Here is a 19,612-nt window from a genome sequence, read left to right as displayed (position 1 = left end):
ACACCTATCCCCCGCCTAAACGTCAAAGCAGTTCACAAACCAGGGGAAGATAGGCATTCGGCTACTTAAGTCACGTATGGGGTCCAATCGTGTAGGCATTCTCAGAGACTGCCTACTGGATCGGGCCCCTCAGGTGAATTCACACAAAACTGGGGAGGAGGGAACCTCAACCTCCCTCATAGCTTTTAGCTCAGTGATTTAGCTACTCACCTGGGATGTGGGAGATCCAGGTTCAAGTTCTCCCTCCACTGGAAGGGGGAGAAGGGATTTGAACAGGGATCTGCCACATCTTAGGGTGCTCTAACCACTGGGATAGTCTGATGTAGAGCACCCTCAATCTCTCCTGTTGAAGGTAGTGCACTCTGGATCCTCCCGCCTCCCAGATGAGTGCTCTAACCACCAGGCTATAGAGCCATTCTCATGCCTCTCATGCCCTAGTATTTGTTTTCTCTTTCGCGTGTGCACACATCTTGCGGGGAAGAGGGAGGGAGGATGGAGAGCGAGCGAGCACAAGCATGAGAATGACTCTATAGCCTGGTGGTTAGAGCCAGTGGTGAGCTGGAGTCAGTTCGCACCGGTTTTCTGGAACCAGTTGTTAAATTTAGAAGCCCTTTTAGAACCAGTTGTTCCGCAAGGGACATCTGGTTCTAAAAGGGCTTCTAAATTTAACCGGCCAAAAGTGGCGCCTTAGGCGCCAACTCCATGGGTGCTTCAGTCCTGGAGCACCCAAGGGGAAAATTTGATGGGTGCAGAGCACCCACTGGCAGCTCCCTGCCCCACCCCCAGCCCCAGCTCACCTCCGCTCTGCCTCCGCCTCCTCCCCTGAACGCACCGCCCCGCTCTGCTTCACCGCCCCCCCAGCTGTTCACGCGGGAAGCCGGGGTGGGCAGAGAAGCAGGCCGCGGCTTCCTGCTCAGGCCCAGGGAGGCAGAGCGGAGCTAAGCTCGGGTGGGGGGAGGGGGGCGCGAGGAGGGCCGCCCGCACCGCAGCAGGTAACCTGGGGGGGGCACGCAGGGGAACCGCTCCCCGCCTCAGCTCACCTCCGCCACCCTCGGCCTGAGTGGGAAGCCACGGCCTGCTTCTCAGCCCTCCCAGGCTTCCCGCCGAACAGCTGATTTGTGGGAAGCCGGGTGGGGGGGGGGGTGCGGAGAAGCAGAGCAGGGCGGTGGGTTCAGGGGAGGAGGCAGAGTGGAGATGAGCTGGGGCTGGGTGCAGGGAGCTGCCGGTGGGTGCTCTGCACCCACCAAATTTTCCCCATGGGTGCTCCAGCCCAGAGCACCCAGGGAGTCGGCACCAAAGGCGCCACTTTTGATGTGATCAGTGGGGGAGCGGCCACTCCCCCAGTTCTCCCCCAGCTACGCTCCCCCACTCCTAGGAGCCAGAGGGACCTGCCGGATGCTTCCTGGGAGCTGCCCCTGGTAAGCACTGCCGGGACTTCCCACCTCGCCCCCCCCGGCAGGTGCCTCTGTCTTTTAGGGGTGGGGTGGGCACCCACTACGGTGACCCACGAGACCCTCCTGCCCGGTTCTGGGGGCAGTCAGGGGACAGGGGAGGGGGTGGATGGGGCAGGGGTCCTGGGGGGGTGGGCGTCAAGGAACTCGGGGGAGTTGGATGGGGCAGGAGTCCCAGGGGATGGGGGTGAGCAACGACCCCCTCGTGGGGTGAGGAGGGAACCCACTGTTAAGATTTTGGCAGCTCATCACTGGTTAGAGCCAGGATTTTTTTTCTACACTTAACTCAGAAATTGCTGACTGAATTTTGCTCAGGTTTTCCAGAAAAATATAACATTTCGGCTGAAAAGGTATAGCAAAATGTCAACTCAGAAGGTGAAATTTAAAAAAAAAGTTACGAGAAACTAAAATTAGGTAGTTCTAAGAAAACTCATGCCATGAATTTATAGTGGAAGCAAGTGCTGCTGTTTTAACATATCTGTTCATCTATTAATAATTGTGTTCTTGTACATTTTTTTATATGTTTTTGACAAATCAGTTTTAAAAGCATAGAAAAGCTATCGAGGTCACTCTTTCAAACTAAGCTGTTTTTTTTTTAAAAAAAAAAATCTTTACCATGTAATTTTTATTTATTTGACTTCAGAAATTCAATAGCAGCATTAGTTCACTCCCTCATCTGGAAGGCCAAACGAAGCACAATTTCATTTTAAATACCGCCAGACCTCATCCACAAGACAGCAGCCTTCCTCACATAACAAAGAACCTGCAGAATGTGAACCTATTGCTTCAGGTGAATTAAAGGACATCTCATTTTTATATGGAGTGTAGCTGTAGCCATGTCTGTCCCAGGATATTAGAGAGACAAAGTGGGTGAGGCAATATCTTGTATTGGACCAATTTCTGTTGGTGAGAGAGACCAGCTTTTGAGCCACACAGAGCTCTTCTTCAGGCCCTGAAGCTATTATCTCACTCACCTCGTCTATCTGATTGTTAGAGACTTTTGTTTGATGTTAACCGATTTGTTTCTAATGGAGCTGATGGAATTTTAGCGAATCTGATTAGTGACCTATCTGGATGTTTGTATATCTGTAGATAGATATAATTTACTGAAGATTTTTTTTCAGTTTCTATTTTCACTAGCACAGTTCCAGTTTAAACAAAAAAAAAAATTAGTGATGGGTGAATACCTAAAAGGTGTGGCAGCTAATTTGAGATATTGCCATAAATTTTGATGATTATCCAAAGTTACTTCAACCTTTTGAAGCCTTCTTCAATGTTGGCATTTAAAAATCCAACCAGTTCCGTCTGTCTTCCTCATTCTTCCCAACTCCTCTGTCCTTCTCTGATCCCTGCTCTCTAAATTCCTGTCTTTTTTCTTCAATAAAGAAATTTTGTCTTTTTCTAAAGAGGTGACTCACTTTCTTTATCTCTACAATGTTGATCCTTTTCCCTTCCTATGTGTGATGTTACTGTAACAAATCTATGGTGGAGTCTCAGCAGATTTGGCAGGTTCTGCTGGGCCCCATTCTGATCTATCTTCAGATCTTATGGACTAGACTAGATCTTCAGATCTTATGGACCAGACTTGGAGCACCCATGGAAAATATTAGTGGGTGCTTAGCACTCACTGGCAGCCAGCTCCTCCCTGCCTCCCCAGCGCCTCCCCCCGGCCCGCAGCCCCACTGATCAACTTCTCCCTCTACCTCCCAGCTGTTCCGCGGCATGCAGGAGGCGCTGGGAGGCAGTGAGAGGAGCAGGGATGGGGTGTGCTCAGGGAAGGGGACGGAAAGAGGTGGGGAAAGGGGGGGGCGGGAAGAGGCGGGGAGGGGGTGCAGCCTTGGGGAAAGGGGTGGAGTGGGGGTGGGGCCAGGGGAGGAGTGAGGGTGGGAAGAGGCGGAGTGGGGGTGGGGGCAGGGCCTGGGGCAGAACAGCTATCGAGCACTCCCTGGGTAGAGAGGAAGTCGATGCCTATGTTTCTGGATCAGAATTATCCCAGAATGCATTTTGCCTGCGATGCCATGGAATGCCTGGAGATTGCAAGCTTTATAAACAGCAGCTTGTCAGGTAGAGGTTTACTGAGACACTGCCATGGGTTGTATAACCTTTTTAGAAATGTGTGTGTAAGGGTTGAGTGGAGCTCTAGGGCACAGAACAACATACAGAATGGGGTAGAGAGGCTGCTTACCTGAAATGATTCAAACTATCAAAAAGGTTGAATTCCGTGGCCTGATGCAGCCAACCATTCACGCACAAACATGAGCTCAGGTCCCATTGTAGTCTGCTTAAGTTTCAACTCTAAGAATTTCCAGTTCTTACCTAGCATCTTCTGTGAACAGGTTAATTTACTAATCTAAGGGTTTGGGGAGATTGTCTTGTGTTTTAAGAAAACACTTAAAAGCCATTGTTATAAGAAGATGCATAGAGGCCAGACTCCTTCCTAAAGCAAGGCTTAGAAATTCCACAGGAGTGTAAAATGTCCAATATACAAATCATGTTTAAGTGCTTTGGTAAATCAGGGCCCCTATTAGGATGGAGGTTTGAGGTCTTTTGTTTTGTTTTTTTCTAAACCTGTTTTCTCAAGCTTAGAAGTAAAGAGGCACACTTTGACTCTTGGAATCACAGAAGTCAGAAACGGAAAACATCTCTTAGATCATCTTGTCCACCTCCTCAGCAGAAAGACCAGGGCCAGATCCTCAACTTGTGTAAATTTTCATAGCTTAACTGAAGTCAATGGAGCTATGACAGTTCACACCAGCTGATAATTGAGCCCCAAGTATTGAATAGACATGGAAACTGAATTCCCCCTTTTCCCTTCAAGGTGTCTCTCTCCATGTCGGAATGAAGGCACATTGTAAGGGAAGTTTCCACTGTTGTTACCCATGCTGTACCTGTTCTCTGGATAAACGGAGGACTATATTCTCCAAGGATTCCAGGCCTTTTTTCAGCCCTAAATTAGCTTTAGAACATAAGAACAGCCATAATGGGTCAGACCAAAGGTCCATCTAGCCCAGTATCTTGTCTTCTGACAGTGGCCAGTGTCAGGTGCCCCAGAGGGAATGAACAAGGTAATCCTCAAGTGATCCATCCCCTGTTGTCCATTCCCAGCTTCTGGTAAACAGAGGCTAGGGACACCATCCCTGCCCATCCTGGCTAATAGCAACTGACGGACCTATCCTCCATGACCTTATCTAGTTCTTTTTTTAACCCTGTTATAGTCTTGGCCTTCACAACATCCTCTGACAAAGAGTTCCACAGGTTGACTTTAAACTTTAAAATCGCTAATAAAGTCCAAAGCCTCCAGTGTTTACTTCTGAGTGGGCTACAGGCAGCTGTTTTTATGTAACGGTAGGGGATGAGCTGAAAACGAGTGAAAATACAAGAAAGCAAAATGAAAATCTTTGTTGTTTGGCAGGAAAACAGATCTCGAGGCCAGCCACATTTTTCCCAATTTAACCTTGCAGAAAACCTGCTTGAAAGTGCTACCAGAGTCCATCCCAATAGGCCAGAAACAGAAGAAACCAACACCAGTCTCAAGCTGCCTCTGACAGCTCCAGGTACAGTATGAGCAGAAACAATGCAATGCTAGAGAGAACAGTGTACAAACAGCACTCACTGAGGTGAATTGCTGTAAGAGTTCACTGAAATGCCTTTCTTGGGGAGGGGATAGGGGAAGGGATGCATTAGAGAATTTTTAAATATAATTTAACTGTTGATATTAAAATGTGAAACAAATAGACTAGTGCAAATATATAAGTGACAAGAGGATCATAGAATCAATCATAGAATCATAGGACTGGAAGGGACCTTGAGAGGTCATCTAGTCCAGTCCCTGCAAAGAAACCATGGCAAGGGCTTGTCCGGGACGTGTGACCTTGTTGTGGGAAGGCAAGTCACTAAGGGTCTGTCTACACTTGGAGTTGGGGGTGTGATTCCCGCCTTTGGAAGGCATACGTGCACTACTCTCATTGAGCCAGCACACTAAAAATAGAATGGTAGCCATGGCAGTGTGAGCTGCAGGACAGTCTAGCCTCCCTGACTATCTACCCATATCAGGGTCTCTCATGGGAAAAAATTGGGTTGAACAAAATGAACAATTTTTTCCACGTTTTATTTCATTAATTTTTCAGGTATTTGTTATCCTTTAAAATTATTTTTAACAAATCTAGCTATATTTCTAAGTGAAATGTTACTTTGAAATGAAAAGTCTAAATGTTTCATTTTGAAAATGTCAAAACAAACAGTTTCAGCTTTTTAAAAAATATATATTTTTACATTTTTTATTTGGCTAAAATTATTTGCTGAATTCTACCCCAATTTGTGAATAATTCTGTTTGAGTGACAAATGCATTTTTTGGCAAATAATCTATTTACCAAAAAGAAAAAAAAATCACCTGGCTGTAGCTGCTCGTCTCATCTCTTTGCAAAAATATTCCCCCTAACAAGGGAGTAGCAGAAGGACCTGGCAATATTTTTCTGGAAATCAACCATCAGTGACTACAAATAAGGGAATGGTAGAGCAAAAACATCCCCACGTTGAACCTAACTCACTGCTGAACCTCTGTTATATAAACAGTGCCTAGATACTACTAGGCAATAATTATAGCCTGGTGATGGATCCATTAAAAACATACAAACAGATAGTCATAAGCAAAAATGACTGTCCAGTATATGGTGACTAAGAGAAATTCTCCCTTCTGATCAGCATGGCAGATCTCAGCTCTGACATTCTGATTTCCTCAGGTTCAGGAAGCCTGTCATATATGGCACTACATAAACAAACAAGACACTTGGAACTGAAGTTGCCCTGTTCTTTCAAGGAGAATCTCACCCTCCTTACAGTATAATTCCATGTGCAGTTGTCAACAGAAAAATATGAACGCGCATTCCCTTTTATTCAAAGGCACTGGTACCAGTGATTTTGAATGAATGGGGTAGGTAAGCTCTAGTCTTTAACCTTCTGCTTTCCCTATGTTTGGACTTGTGGAAGTAAACTTTTTTAAAAATTGACTTGACACAAGGACACAGTGTGACACTCTGGTGACAGGAACAATTCTGGGCTCTTCAGTTGCTGAGAATTTGACTTAAACTAATAAGGCTGGCCTCAGACCAACATGCAGGCAAAATTAAGACAGCTTAAAACAGCTCATTGGTTTGACAGTTCAGCAGAGATCCTCTGTAGCACTGGAGGACTGATGCTAGGTTTAGCCATTATAAGGACTAAATCCATTTGTTTTCTGAGCCCTTTGCCTGGGGGATGGAAGACTGGTGGACTATGCATTTAGCTCTTTTTCGGAGGTGAGAGCATCTGACTTGAGTCAATGTGCCATTGTAAATATGCCTCAGGACAACTGTGATAGATGCTTTTTTTAGAAATTCAGGCGTGGGTCTTCAAAAGCGTTCAGCTTAGGCCTAGCTCTACTTGCTGTGAAGTCAATGTAAATTACACCTGTGATCTGCATGGGAGTAGAGTTAGGCCAGTGCTGAGTGGATTTGAAATTTCCACCCTTAGTAAAGAAGCTAAAGCGTAACACAAAGCAGCATTAGTACCTTCTTACAACATAACGGATCGCTGGGCTTCTGTTTTTCAGGGTTTATTCATTTTGTTTGGGAGAAGGGAGTTACTGTTAGCAATTTTTGAGTTTTATGTAGATGGCTTTGGGGGCTTGCTTTTTGTATATACTGTAGTGAGTAATGTATATTATTTACATTACTCATTACAGTAGTATATACTGCAATAAGTAATACCTTTGTAATGTTGCCTCATGCACTTGAACAGAGCACTGTTTCAAACGGTACTTCGTTAAAGTGCCCTAGGAACTCTTTAGTGTGTACCGGCAGGATCTACCCTGACTAATTAGTGCTCAATACATTTGGGCACTTCAAAACTCACACCTCCATAGTCCTCATTACAGCTCTGTATAGACAAGCCCTTACATACAAGTAACCATTTCTGATGTTTTTCCAGGGTTTATTGGATAAACATCAATTTCTTTTCTTTTCTTTTATTTATTTGTTTGTTTATTTGTATTGGGGGTGTTTTATTGGGATTTATGAGTTAAAACCAAAAAATCAGAAGCCCTACAGATAGAATAAGCAGTGTGCAAATGAAGACAAGCTTCCAAAGACCAGGCACTCTGTGGACACACATTGGCCACCCCCATTTTCCACCCACAGGTGCGTTCCAGACACTGTATAGCCACAGTTCAAAAAAGGGAACCAATCACACTTACCAAACTTCTACCTACTTAACTGTGGGGGCAGATTAAGTAGTTAAGGCCAAAGAGGAAGATCAGGCAGCAGTGACAGCTGGGGCTCTTTTCCTCCCTTGGCCACCCAAGAAGAAGCATTAGCAGATACTTTCCAGAGCACCTGGGGTAAATCCATAGAGCCCTTCTGTGGAGCACACTGCCTCGTCATGCTCCAGGCAGACTAATCCTCCAGCTGCAAATGACATCAGTGACCTCATGATGTGACATCAGAATGGGGGCTCTAGTGCGTAATCAAGAAATATGCTTAGAAATACAGAGGATAGGTCTGACTTGTTTCTTTAACTCATGCTCAACTGCTTTCTAAATAATACATCTAACAGTTTGCACTTAACACCATATTTCCAAGGAGCAAAATATACTTTGCAAACTTTACTTAGCTGAACCTCACTCATGGGAAGTACATAAAGCCATTTTACAGGTAGGCAAACCAAGGCCTAAGGGCCCAATTTTTAAAGGAGATATTTAGGTGTCTAAAGAAGCAGATAAGCACCTACTGGGATTTTCAAAAGCTGAGATCAATGGGAGTTAGGCACGTAGGTGCTGTTGACAATTCTACCAGGCCCCTAAATGTCTCTAGAAGACTGGCTCTAAGAGAATAAATGATTTGCGAAGGGTCACACAGCCAGGCAGAGTCAGGAAAAGAACACAGTTGATAGGGGAGTATAAAAATAACGAATTAATCACTTTACATTTAAACAAAACTTTTACTGTAAGAATCACAATTGAATTGCATCACCAAGGTATTCCACATTTTCACTGTTGATTTTTTTTTCAATTCAGAAGCCTTGAAATATTTTAGAAACCAGTTAACAGTATATGAGCAAGAAGAAATTCTAAATTATGCAGAGCTGTGGTTTCTTGGTCTGGAAGCTAAAAAGATTGAAGGGTTACCTGAAACACAGAATAATAATTGTTATGATGATGAACATGGCACTTACATAAAGGTAAGAGGAAAAATCATGGTACTGGTATTCTGGGCAACAATATTTGTAGTGACTATTTGTCCACTGCTAGTTGGTCTATATGAGATAAATGAGGGTCTCAGATGACTTGCTAGCAGTTAAATGGCCACATTGCAAACCCATCACTATTGACAACCTGTTTGAATCTCAAAAGCGAAGCTCTGAATGGAGACCCACCTTCCCTTGACGCAAGATTCATTAGTTAGGGGCTTGCGCCGCTTCTGCTAGTGCACTTCTCTCTCTCTCAACTTGTCCTGTGGGCGTAAGATGTCAGGTTTTGCCAGTCCAGCACCTTTCATGAGCAGTGAATTCACAAACACGCACACCACTCTAGAATATGAACCTTCAATTTGTGCTGGCACCAGAACCTTGCATTTTGTTTCCTTGTCTACTGCAGGTTCTGCATGACCATATTGCTTACCGCTACGAAGTGCTAGAGGTCATTGGGAAAGGGTCGTTTGGACAAGTAGCAAAATGTTTGGATCATAAAACCAATGAACTAGTGGCAGTGAAAATAATAAGGAACAAGAAAAGGTATGGCATGGCACGACTTCAAGAGGTTAAAGAGGTCTTTGATAGGCTGATACTTTTCTATTCATGAGAATAATCATCCCCTGCTTTATTATGGATAATTTACAAGTAATGATCGGTTTATGCTATAAGAAAAAGGATGCTTGCTTATTCCATATTTACAAATACTTCTAAAAATTTTGCGTGAGTTTGTTGGCAATAAAATTGGAAGGATGCTACGTCCTGGAGAGTCAGGCATGATGTGGGCAGGAATGGTGCAAGCTCCCTGCACGTAGCTGGGCCAATGCACCTCATTTCTGACCTACTTCGTCCCCCACAATTCCAGTTATATTCCCCCCACTTCATAACTCTGCCAATTCACTTCTATCCTGACTTGCAAAACTGCATTTTATTCCAATACTGGACTCCCAAATAGCTTTGTTATAGAGTTATCCAATAGGGCTTGTTATAAGGCTTGTTTACATGGGGAAGTTAGTGTGAAAGGGTTAGGATGTGAATTTAAAGCACGATAGTTATTCTGCACCACCTCCCCATGTGGGCATTCTTATTCTGCACTAAGAAGGCCTTTTTGCAGTTTATTTTAATCCACTTCAAAGTGGATTAACCTAAACATCACAAAGGCACTTTTAGTGTGGAATAAGAGTGTCCCCACACAGAACTATTGCAGAATAGCTGTTCCACACTAGATATTCTAGGCTTTTTTCCCCCCAGTACACAAACCCTTAGACCAGGACTACACTACAAAGTTTTGCCAGCATAGCTATGTCAGTCAGCGGTGTTAAAGAAACACATCCCTGACAGACATAGCTATGCTGGCAAACCCTCCCCCACACCAATGTAGATTTAGCTCTACCAGCAAAAGAGTCCTTTGGCCAGTATAGTTTATGTTGTCTGGGTAGGGGGTTTAAAAGGAGTTTAACAAAAGAACTCCTTTTGCCAGTATAAGCTGAGTCCCACTTGGGGGCTCTGCCAGGATAGCTATACTGGTATAGCTGTATTGGCAAAGCCTTTGTAGCGTAGATCAGCTCTTTTACTCTGGAAAAATCCACAAGTGCAAAAAAGATGGTAAAAACCATAGGAATGGCAGGGTTATTCGTAAAAGAGATTAAAAATCTTAGGACTATTTAGTTTGGAAAGGAGAAGAAGAGGAAAATTGAATAAAAGTAATGATATGTGGAAAACCAGGATGGTGCTTGTATTCATTCCTCCTCGTAGCATAAGAACAAGAGAGCACAATCAAAAGGTAGCAAGCTTAAAACTGACAAAAAGGGAGCACTTTATTTTCCCAGCATAGAGTCAGTTTGATGAAATAAGAGCCACAGGAAATCATCCAGGCAAACAGTGTAGCGTGATTTTAAAGGGTTTAGCTGTTGATACAGAAATATATAAAATATACAGGGAATATTCATACCTATGCTGAGGGCAAAGCAGAGCATCTTCAGAGGCTGAAAAATTCCCCCCTCTTTCAACATGATATAATGTTGCATAGTTAGAAAATAGGGTGCGGGACAATCACCTTCCTATGAAGCATCCAGCAATGACGCATTGCTGGAGACGGCATACGGCATTAGGGGGACCAATAGCTGGCTCCAGCATAGGAAATTTTACGTATGGTCCTACAATTTTTCTTCCCCTCTTAGTAATGGCCAGGTTTGTTCTACTAAGCAGTGCTGTTGTACCAGGCCCAGAAAATTTTACTACTAAAATTCTTGGGGCCTGATCCAGCAGCATTGAAGTCAATGGGAGTTGTGCTATTATCTTAAGCAGGAAATTAATTAGGCCCTTTCATTGCATGCTTTATTCTTGCTTCAGTAAGCCTCTTGTACAGATACTATAGAAAACTGAAGACCTTGCTACTCTTGGGGTGAAATCTTGGCTCTGTTGAAGTAAATGGAAAGACTCCCATTGACTTCACTGAGGCCAGGATTTCACCCTAGATGCTCAACCATGTATTATTTGAAACATTTTTTCATTCAATTATTTTGCCAGCCAGGTTCAAAATAACCAGAATAGATAGTGGTTAACATTATGAAGTCAGCATTTGCCAATAATTACCACACAGTATTTCTCTCTACTTAGACTAGGAAATAACTCTTGTAGTTCAGATTCTACTGTGTGGTAGTTACCAGTCACTACTGATTCTTTAATGAGAGCCGTTTGTTTTGTATCTGTGGCAAGATCATGTTGGTTGTAGTATTCCATTTACAGTTAGACTAAATTAATCAGGTCCTCGCCATATCATGTGACTTTGTCCTATGCATGTAGATTTCACAATCAGGCTTTGGTAGAAGTGAAGATTCTTGATGCTCTTCGGAAGAAGGACAAAGACAATACTCACAATGTTGTCCATATGAAGGAATGCTTTTACTTTCGCAATCACTTCTGCATTTCTTTTGAACTGCTAGGGTAAGGTATATATTCTTCTACATATATCATGGGCCAAATGATATAGGATCGCAGACCAATACATGTTATGAAGATAACTTGTCTGTTATTGTCTTTCTTTTTAGTGTTTTTGAGTAGGGTTGCCAACCCTCCAGGATTGTCCTGGAATCTCCAGGAATTAAAGATTAATCTTTAATTAAAGATTATGCCATGTGATGAAATCTCCAAGAATACAGCCAACCAAAATTGGAAACCCCATTTTTGAGTTGGTTGGTTGTATTTTTTTCTGGTTCACATCATGTATGTTTAGTTTACAGACATCTGTGTTAATTTACACATCATTTCCTCTCCCTGCACACCCCACTATCAAGAACCCTTGAAAAAGGATGGGAACAAAGTAGAGAAAAATGGCCTGAGAATGTAGAAAGGACACAGATGATATATTTACGTATAGGGCCAGATTGTGGTATTTAGCCACAGCCCTGAGAGGGATACTTCCTTTTCCCAAGAGGCACAATCCTTCCCCTAGCTCCCCAAAGCATAGAGGGAGCATACCTGATGCACCATCCAATGAGATGTGGTTGAGACCCCTCCCCACCCTTTTGGGGGGCAATTTGCATCCCTGAGTGGTGCAAAGAAGAAGCAATCTTTCAGCACAGAGCCTGGGATTGACCTTAGCTCTTGGTGCTCACGGGTAGATGGGAAAAGGCTCCTTATTAGACTTCCTCCACCACATACACCATGTGCACCCTTATTAGAATCAGGCACAATCTGTGCATAATTCTTGTTCTGTGCATGTTATATTTCTTTAGCTGATGGAATGAAATGGAAAAAAAATTAAAAAGTGAATTTAGGGGTTGGTGAACTTTAGGGTTTGTTATGCTGATCTGCCCTCTTTTGTTCCCCTTGAAAACTCCTGATAAAGAACATGTAGTTTAGGTTTGTCCTAATATTCAGTCTAACACTATATAAATAGTGCACAGCATTGCAATTTTTAGCAAAGGAAAACAAGCCGTGACAGACTCCCATAGGACATGGTGCTAAAAAATACCCATGATTCCCTCAAAATAGTAACCAGGTGGAGATGATAGAATAGGAGAAAAATACAGGAACCAGCAAGTGAACTTGACCTTTATAGTTGCATCTATTGTCTCACAAACATGATAACAAATATCAGGAATGTGGGGTGTGTTTTAAAATGATTATTTCAACTGTTTTTAAAGATACTGGATGTCAGAAGTTAAAAATACAATGATTGTTATTGTTTTGTGAATGTACTTTATAGGAGGAAGTTTGGAGAAATCATGGACATTTTTATTTTTCACATTTCTTGTAATCAAATGTCAAATGGGAGTTCAAGCAATTGCTTAGTTTTCTGTTTTCTAAAAAAAATCTTCCCCAATTGAGTACAGATGTAACAGGCTTTTCTTCCCATCCATTCTAGTATTCTCAGCATGCTGAAGACTCAGCAAATTATTAGAAGACTTGATCCCTGACTCTGACCTAAACTCAATGTCACATCCAGCTCATACTGATACATGTGAAAACGTGAACTCTGCCACGTGTGCTGATTAACATGATGTAATCAAAGGCCTCTTGGGTCCAATAAAGGCACCAGCCTGGCATCTCAGAAAGTCACTGTGGGAAAATGAGAGGAAAAGAGCTTCTGGCTATCCAGCAAGTTCATCCCCTTAAAAGAGACCTGGAACCTCTGTCCATAACATAAAAGCATATTTTTGCCTTATCGGCCCAATGGTAATTTAAATTATTAGTAAAGCAATAACTTGATTGATGAACGTTGTTTCCTACAGAATGAAAGCACCATGTATTAGCTAGTTTGTTTTCTAATGGCCAGACTCTGTCCATCCCTTGTGTGGATGTGCAAGAGAGGGAGGTCCCCCTATATACAGTGTCTTGCACCTATGCTCAGTAACTGGTCAGAATTCCATTGGAGAACACAGCATCATCCCCCTTCTAGTGCTTGCGTAGGTCCCAGCTGTCTGAAAGCAAGCGGGTGAGGGCAGGGCAATAGCTGTGTCCCCAGCACAGTTGGTCAGATGCGTAGCAAGAAGCATGCTCCACTGTCTCCAAGAGCGATGAAGCTGTGACGCACTGTGACCCACAACCCCTAAGAAGAAATCTGCCTAATTCAGCCAGAATTATTTCTGGGATTCCAATGGCAACACAGCCCCTCAACACACATCACACCAATATGTCTCCGGCATACAGGGAAGAATCTAAACCTAAGATATATCAGTTATTCTGAAAATTGAGACTCAACATTCTTCAAAATGCAAATGCTCTTGGTAAACCTTTGACACCTACTAGCAAGGTTGCCATTTTAGTTCATTGCCAGGCCCTTCTCCTACTCCTATGCCTCAGTTTCCCAAACTGTAAAATAGCAATTATAATCATGGTTACCTGCCTCAGAAGAGTGTTGTTTTATCATTGGTAAAGTAGTTAGGGGTCCTCGATTGAAAGGCACATTTATAGAAAAGAGGAATAATCCAGTGGTTAGTGCACTAACCTGGGGCTTAGGACATCTGGGTTCAATTCCCTGCTCTGCTACAGACTTCCTGTGTGGCCTTGGGCAAGCCACTTTACCTCTCGGTACCTCAATTCCCACTTGTAAAATGGAGATAATAGTGCTTCCCTTGCCGGTGTTGTGGCGATAAATACAAAGGAATTTATGGAAGGTGCCAAGTCAAAGGTCAATTAAAAAGAATGGGAACTGGACCAAACCTTTCTATCTCTTATTCCGCCAGTGAGAACGCTATTCTGCATGGTGAAAAATAATGGATTTGTGACACCTGGTTCAATAAATAAATGTGTCCCATTGACATTACTCATCCATTAGATCTGGAGGATCAAGATATTTATGCTTATTATATGCAATATAACTTTCCCAAGGAAAACTTACATGTTGTTTTATTCTGGGTGATTCCTTTCTCTCATGTAAGGAAAACAACAAGAGGCTTTCTAATGAGCTCTAAACTATTCATGCCATAAACCCAAAGTGCCCTGGTCTCTCTGTCTCATCCCGCAGAATAAATTTGTATCAGCTGATCAAAAAGAACAAGTTCCAAGGTTTTAGTTTGTCTTTGATTCGACGATTCACTCAGTGTGTGCTGAGATGTTTACAAATGCTCTACCGGGAAAAAATTATCCACTGTGACTTGAAACCTGTGAGTACTGTCATCTCATTATAAACCACTTTGTACAGTTCTTCTAAGGTGCATCTTATCTTTCACAGATAGAGAACTTCTGAAAGGATCTTTAAAACTCAACAGTGATAGGTAGAATCTATGATTCCTCTAAGGATACTTGTAGCTGGGGGATGTTATTCTCAGTTCAAGTAGACGTACTCCTGCTAGCTCGCTAGAAATAGTAGTGTAGCAGTGCCGAGTACATACCCTCAGGGTCTGGGTAGGTTTGTACTCAGGGTGGCTGGTCCAGGATCCTGGCTCTGCAGCAACCTTGGCTTGAGCCAGGGTTCTCATGGCTTCCAGGCTCCTGTTGTTGATCCAGGAGCCAAGCCCCAGTTAGAGAGGGGGTTTCTGGGACTTTGGGACTCCCAGCTTCATGGCAAAGAAGCTGGAAGCCCTGACATGGTGGGGTTGCCCCAGAGCTGCAGACCCTAGAAGCCCAGGGTCCCTGGCCACAAGGGGGTCCCTATTTCCTCCTCTTACTCTTTCTCTCTCATAACTTTCCTTTGGAGTTTTGCTTTAGTTCAAATAATTGGGCATAATTGCCCTCCGCTATCAGTAAAGTGTATGAAGAGGCAAGATAAAGTGATTTATATTACTATTACAGAGTTAAGCATAACCTCATCATATTATACGTTACTTTTACCAAAGAGTTCACTAACCTACTGGGGTGTTATTGTCTTTCCCCCTTTTTATTTTTCCTCTGTAGGAGAACATATTGCTATACCACAAAGGTCAAAATTCAGTTAAAGTTATTGACTTTGGATCGAGCTGCTATGAACACCAAAGAGGTTTGCAGAAAAGTCAAGTTGATGTAATTTTCTTAATTAGATTTCTTAATTTTTAAAAACTGGAAAATAATTTTATTTCATTGAGCTAATACAATGACACATGCCCATCATTTGCATCTATTGAACTAGTAGCCACTGGGGTTCTCCTTGTGTCACCTACCAGCGCTTTCCCCCACACTGCTGAGACTGATCTACCACCTTTGATGGTGATGGTTGATGATGATATAGAAATTGCTCTTAGCAAGTGTAGGGAGTTGAAATGCTTCCAAGTGAATAGCCCCACTGATTTCAATAAAACTTACTCTTTTCAGTGGGGGTTGACAGGATCAGACCCTGAGATTCTTTTTTATTTGCTAGTTAAGTTACAATTCATGCATTTTTTGAACCAAAGGTATTCTTTCCCTGAGTTGTGGTGGAATGAAAACAACTCGGGGCACTGGAGATAAAACAGCCATTTTAAAAAGATTTTTAAAATATTTTTCTTGATAAGGTTTAAACAAAACGTACAACGAATAAACAAAACAAAACCAATAAACAAGACATTAAACATAAAATGTGTCTTATAGCTGAATTGATGACAAAGAACTCACAACACTAAGAATAAATGTGTCGTTCAAGAGTGATATAAAGGTGAGGAAGGCTGTAGCACTTGTTAAATGGGAGAAATCTATATAACATTTTCACTAAGCATGGGGGGGAAAATCATGTCCTGTGTTCTTCTCTTTCTCCCATTAAACATGTTTCTCCACTCAGACAATATATACAAATTCTGCCAAGCACCCTGCTCTGGATTTTGGGATGGTTGGGTTGAAGTCAATTAGATTTACACAATCTGTTTTTGAAAGAGAGGTTAATCATTTTAGGCTTTCTGATGTTTGGATACAAGACAATAAGAGATTCACCCTGGAATATCTCTGGAGAGGAATAATTTGAAACATAGAAATTCAGTGGAAGAAATGTGGAGCATGATTCGTCTCCTCTTAGCTTAAATAAGACGTTTTTTTAGACCCCTGGGAAGCAGTAACTGAAAGATACCGAAGGGCAGGTAGTAGAAGACAAAGTTAGATATTAGTTCATAGGATGATATGGCACAACCACAACAAAAACCCAATAGTGTGATATTGGCCAAAGAAACATGCCATATGTCGTCCCTTCCTATGCAGTTCTGGAGAAACTGCATCTAGAATACTGCTTATGTAGATGAGCACCTTGCTCCCAGAAAGGTGTTGAACTGGAAGGAGTTAAAAGAGCAAAAGAATAAATAAAAAGGTCAACAGGCTAGTGGAATTGATGTAGGAGGGGAAAGTGACAGAGCTAATGTACCATCATTATATTTGGTTTGGCTGAATACCAATTAAAAGGGATTAGTTTACTCACTATGGTCCCAATGCTGGAATGTGACCTGCTGGCACAGACCCCTGCACATGTGTAGAGTCCCAGTTAAGACATTGGATGAAATTCTGACCCTACTGAAGTCAATGCTAGTTTTGCCATTGACTTCAGTGAAACCAGAATTTCGCCGAATAGGTCTCTGAAGGTGTGGATTGCTTTGTGCTAGAAAATCCCGTTGCAGGACTGGGGCCTATAGAAGGGGAAGAATTGTTTGGGGCTGGTTCAAGGTGTATAATTGCATGTAAGGGAATGAACTAAGGATATTTGGCTGAATAATATCAGGAAACATTTCCCAAGAGCAAGATCTATTGCTCTGTGAAGTAGTTCCCAAAAGATGTGGGGAAGCACCCATCACATGCAATTTAAAATGGAACTGGATGAAGTATTAGAAACATATACTAGGGAACAATCCCTCTCTGGCTTATGAGGAAATAAGATATATTTGTCTTTTCTAATGTCTATGGTTCTCTAATATGAATTGCTGCCCTGACAACACTATGTTCCTTAGTGTCCAATTTTCTTTCCTAATGCAGTGTATACGTATGTTCAGAGCCGATTTTATCGCTCCCCTGAAGTGATTCTTGGTCACCCGTATGCTACTCCTATTGATATGTGGAGCCTGGGATGCATCATGGCTGAACTTTACACAGGCTATCCCCTTTTTCCAGGAGAGAATGAAGTAGAGCAACTTGCCTGCATCATGGAGGTAGCTTCTGGGATATTTTAGTCATAACATCAAGGTGCTGTTTCCTCCATCCCTTACATGCATGTCTTGGAAACAGAGCATTTTGTAATTTGATGAATTGTTTGAACAGTACCTTCCCTGGGGGTTCATTGACATGAGTTTGCTAAACTGCACTCCCAGCAACAGAATGACACATGAAGAGACTTAAATATTTTCTGGAGCTGGGCTGGCTGTGAGAGGGAAGTTTATCACAGCCAGGGGGCCCAGTGAGAAGAGGCAGAATGTGAAGCTGCTGCCTCCGCTTTGTGTGGCAAACCAGCGGCCTGTGGTGAACGTTGTTGGTCTGTTCAGTCACTGTGCTATTTCTGTCTTTATGGGGAGCACACTGTAATGTGATCAGAATTGTAGGGAGCGGTTCTGACCAAAGAAGTATGTTTGAGTCTAAGGGGGAAGCAAAGCAAAATACAATATTTTAATTTTTCTCCTTTTCCTAATACATTTTTTGTTTGTACTGCCATGTAATGTACCTGGGGCCAACTGGGAAAATGATGCAAAAGTTATGGCAGGTACAATGTGTTGCAGTCAGTCTTCTAGGCAAGTCTGACTAATGAGAGCATATCACTTTGTTGCCCAGCATCCTATGCTAGCTCCCTGTCTGATTTTAAACCCAGGGCAAGCCCTGACTTAGCAGGTGCAAAGCTGCTGCACTGTCCCTCTCTGCAGTCTCCCACAGTAACTACGTTGATCAACAGGAGTGCTATTCTTCAGAGTCCCCCTGTGAAACTTCCAGGGCTGGGGAAAGAGCTGTCTCAACAGAGGGATGTAGGTGTTGTAGATGCTATTAGTCAGATCAGAATGAGCCCAACTGTGAAAACAGTTCTGTTTAAGTAAGACCTCCATTAATGACAGAGCAACTTAGCCTGGCAGCGTTCTTTATGGAAGATGACAACCATCAAAATTTATCTACTGTGAGAAGACAGCTTAAAATGGAGAGTGTGAAGTCCATTTTCAATCAATTATAATGGATCCCATGGTTCTGTATATGGACCTTAGATACTGTATTACAGGGAGAGGCACATTAAAAATGAGGGTGGGTTAGAGAGAGCTGTAGACATTTCACTCCATGCATCTGAAGAAGTGGGTTTTTTACCCACGAAAGCTTATGCCCAAATAAATCGGTTAGTCTTTAAGATGCCACCAGACTCCTTGTGGTTTTTGTGGCTACAGACTAACACAGCTACCCCTCTGAGACATTTTACTGTAAATTGCCAATGTAAATAAGAGGAGGAGGAACAGCATATCCATCTTTAGCCAAGGCTGCTAGAGATGTTGAAGAAATAGTGAATAACTCCTCGTATTAATTTTCTGTCTTGAAGATATTGGGTCTTCCACCAGCTGATTTTATTCAGACTGCATCAAGAAGACGAACGTTCTTTGGTAAGCGCCTGTGATTATCTTTCTTTATTGTATCACTCCCTGGGCTTTTAAGTCTCCTCTCTGCTATTGCCTTTGATGTGCAGGTGGAGAATGGGGTTAGAAGAACTTCAGATTCTTCTTACCTGGGTCACCACTTCATTCAAACTGCTTTTAGGAACAAATATCCATAAGAAATAAATAATTTGAGGACTATACAAAAACTCAGTGATGTGCTGTCGATAGTTTAAGGTCCTCCCACTGCAGAGATAACAGAGGAGAGACTGAGAAATCTATGTTTGTTTTCCTGTTTTAAAACAAGTGTTTTCTCATTGCTAAAACCATGGAAGGAGGCAACACCACTTAGGAAACAAATCTGTATTAAGTGCACTTTACTAGAACTGATTATTCTTTGGTCCTGAAAAATATGCAAAGTAAAGTGGTAACACAGCACAGCATTCAATCCGTATAATTTCAGATAGCTATGCTAGAGGGATTACTCACACAGCAGTGCAAGCCATGTACTG

General features: G+C 42.6%; 1 protein-coding gene across 1 annotated transcript in view; it reads left to right on the top strand.

Moving 5' to 3' along the window:
• The window catches only part of DYRK4 (dual specificity tyrosine phosphorylation regulated kinase 4), a gene marked incomplete at its 5' end in the record, with an annotated part of 48,995 nt that overhangs the window by 23,291 nt on the left and 6,092 nt on the right, over positions 1-19,612 (top strand). The window contains 9 exons of the mRNA XM_084629213.1: positions 2,095-2,241; positions 4,864-5,005; positions 8,501-8,664; positions 9,080-9,216; positions 11,479-11,619; positions 14,645-14,783; positions 15,514-15,595; positions 17,521-17,693; positions 19,049-19,109. Of these exons, the coding sequence (XP_084485339.1) occupies positions 2,095-2,241; positions 4,864-5,005; positions 8,501-8,664; positions 9,080-9,216; positions 11,479-11,619; positions 14,645-14,783; positions 15,514-15,595; positions 17,521-17,693; positions 19,049-19,109 (1,186 nt within the window). The remainder of the gene's footprint in view (positions 1-2,094; positions 2,242-4,863; positions 5,006-8,500; positions 8,665-9,079; positions 9,217-11,478; positions 11,620-14,644; positions 14,784-15,513; positions 15,596-17,520; positions 17,694-19,048; positions 19,110-19,612) is intronic.

This window comes from Lepidochelys olivacea (assembly GCF_965140295.1).
Source record: "Lepidochelys olivacea isolate rLepOli2 genome assembly, chromosome: 1".
NCBI classification, from domain to species: Eukaryota; Metazoa; Chordata; order Testudines; family Cheloniidae; genus Lepidochelys; species Lepidochelys olivacea.
The sequence above is the reverse complement of the archived record's forward strand: the minus strand, read 5'-3'. Positions and strand labels throughout refer to the sequence as shown.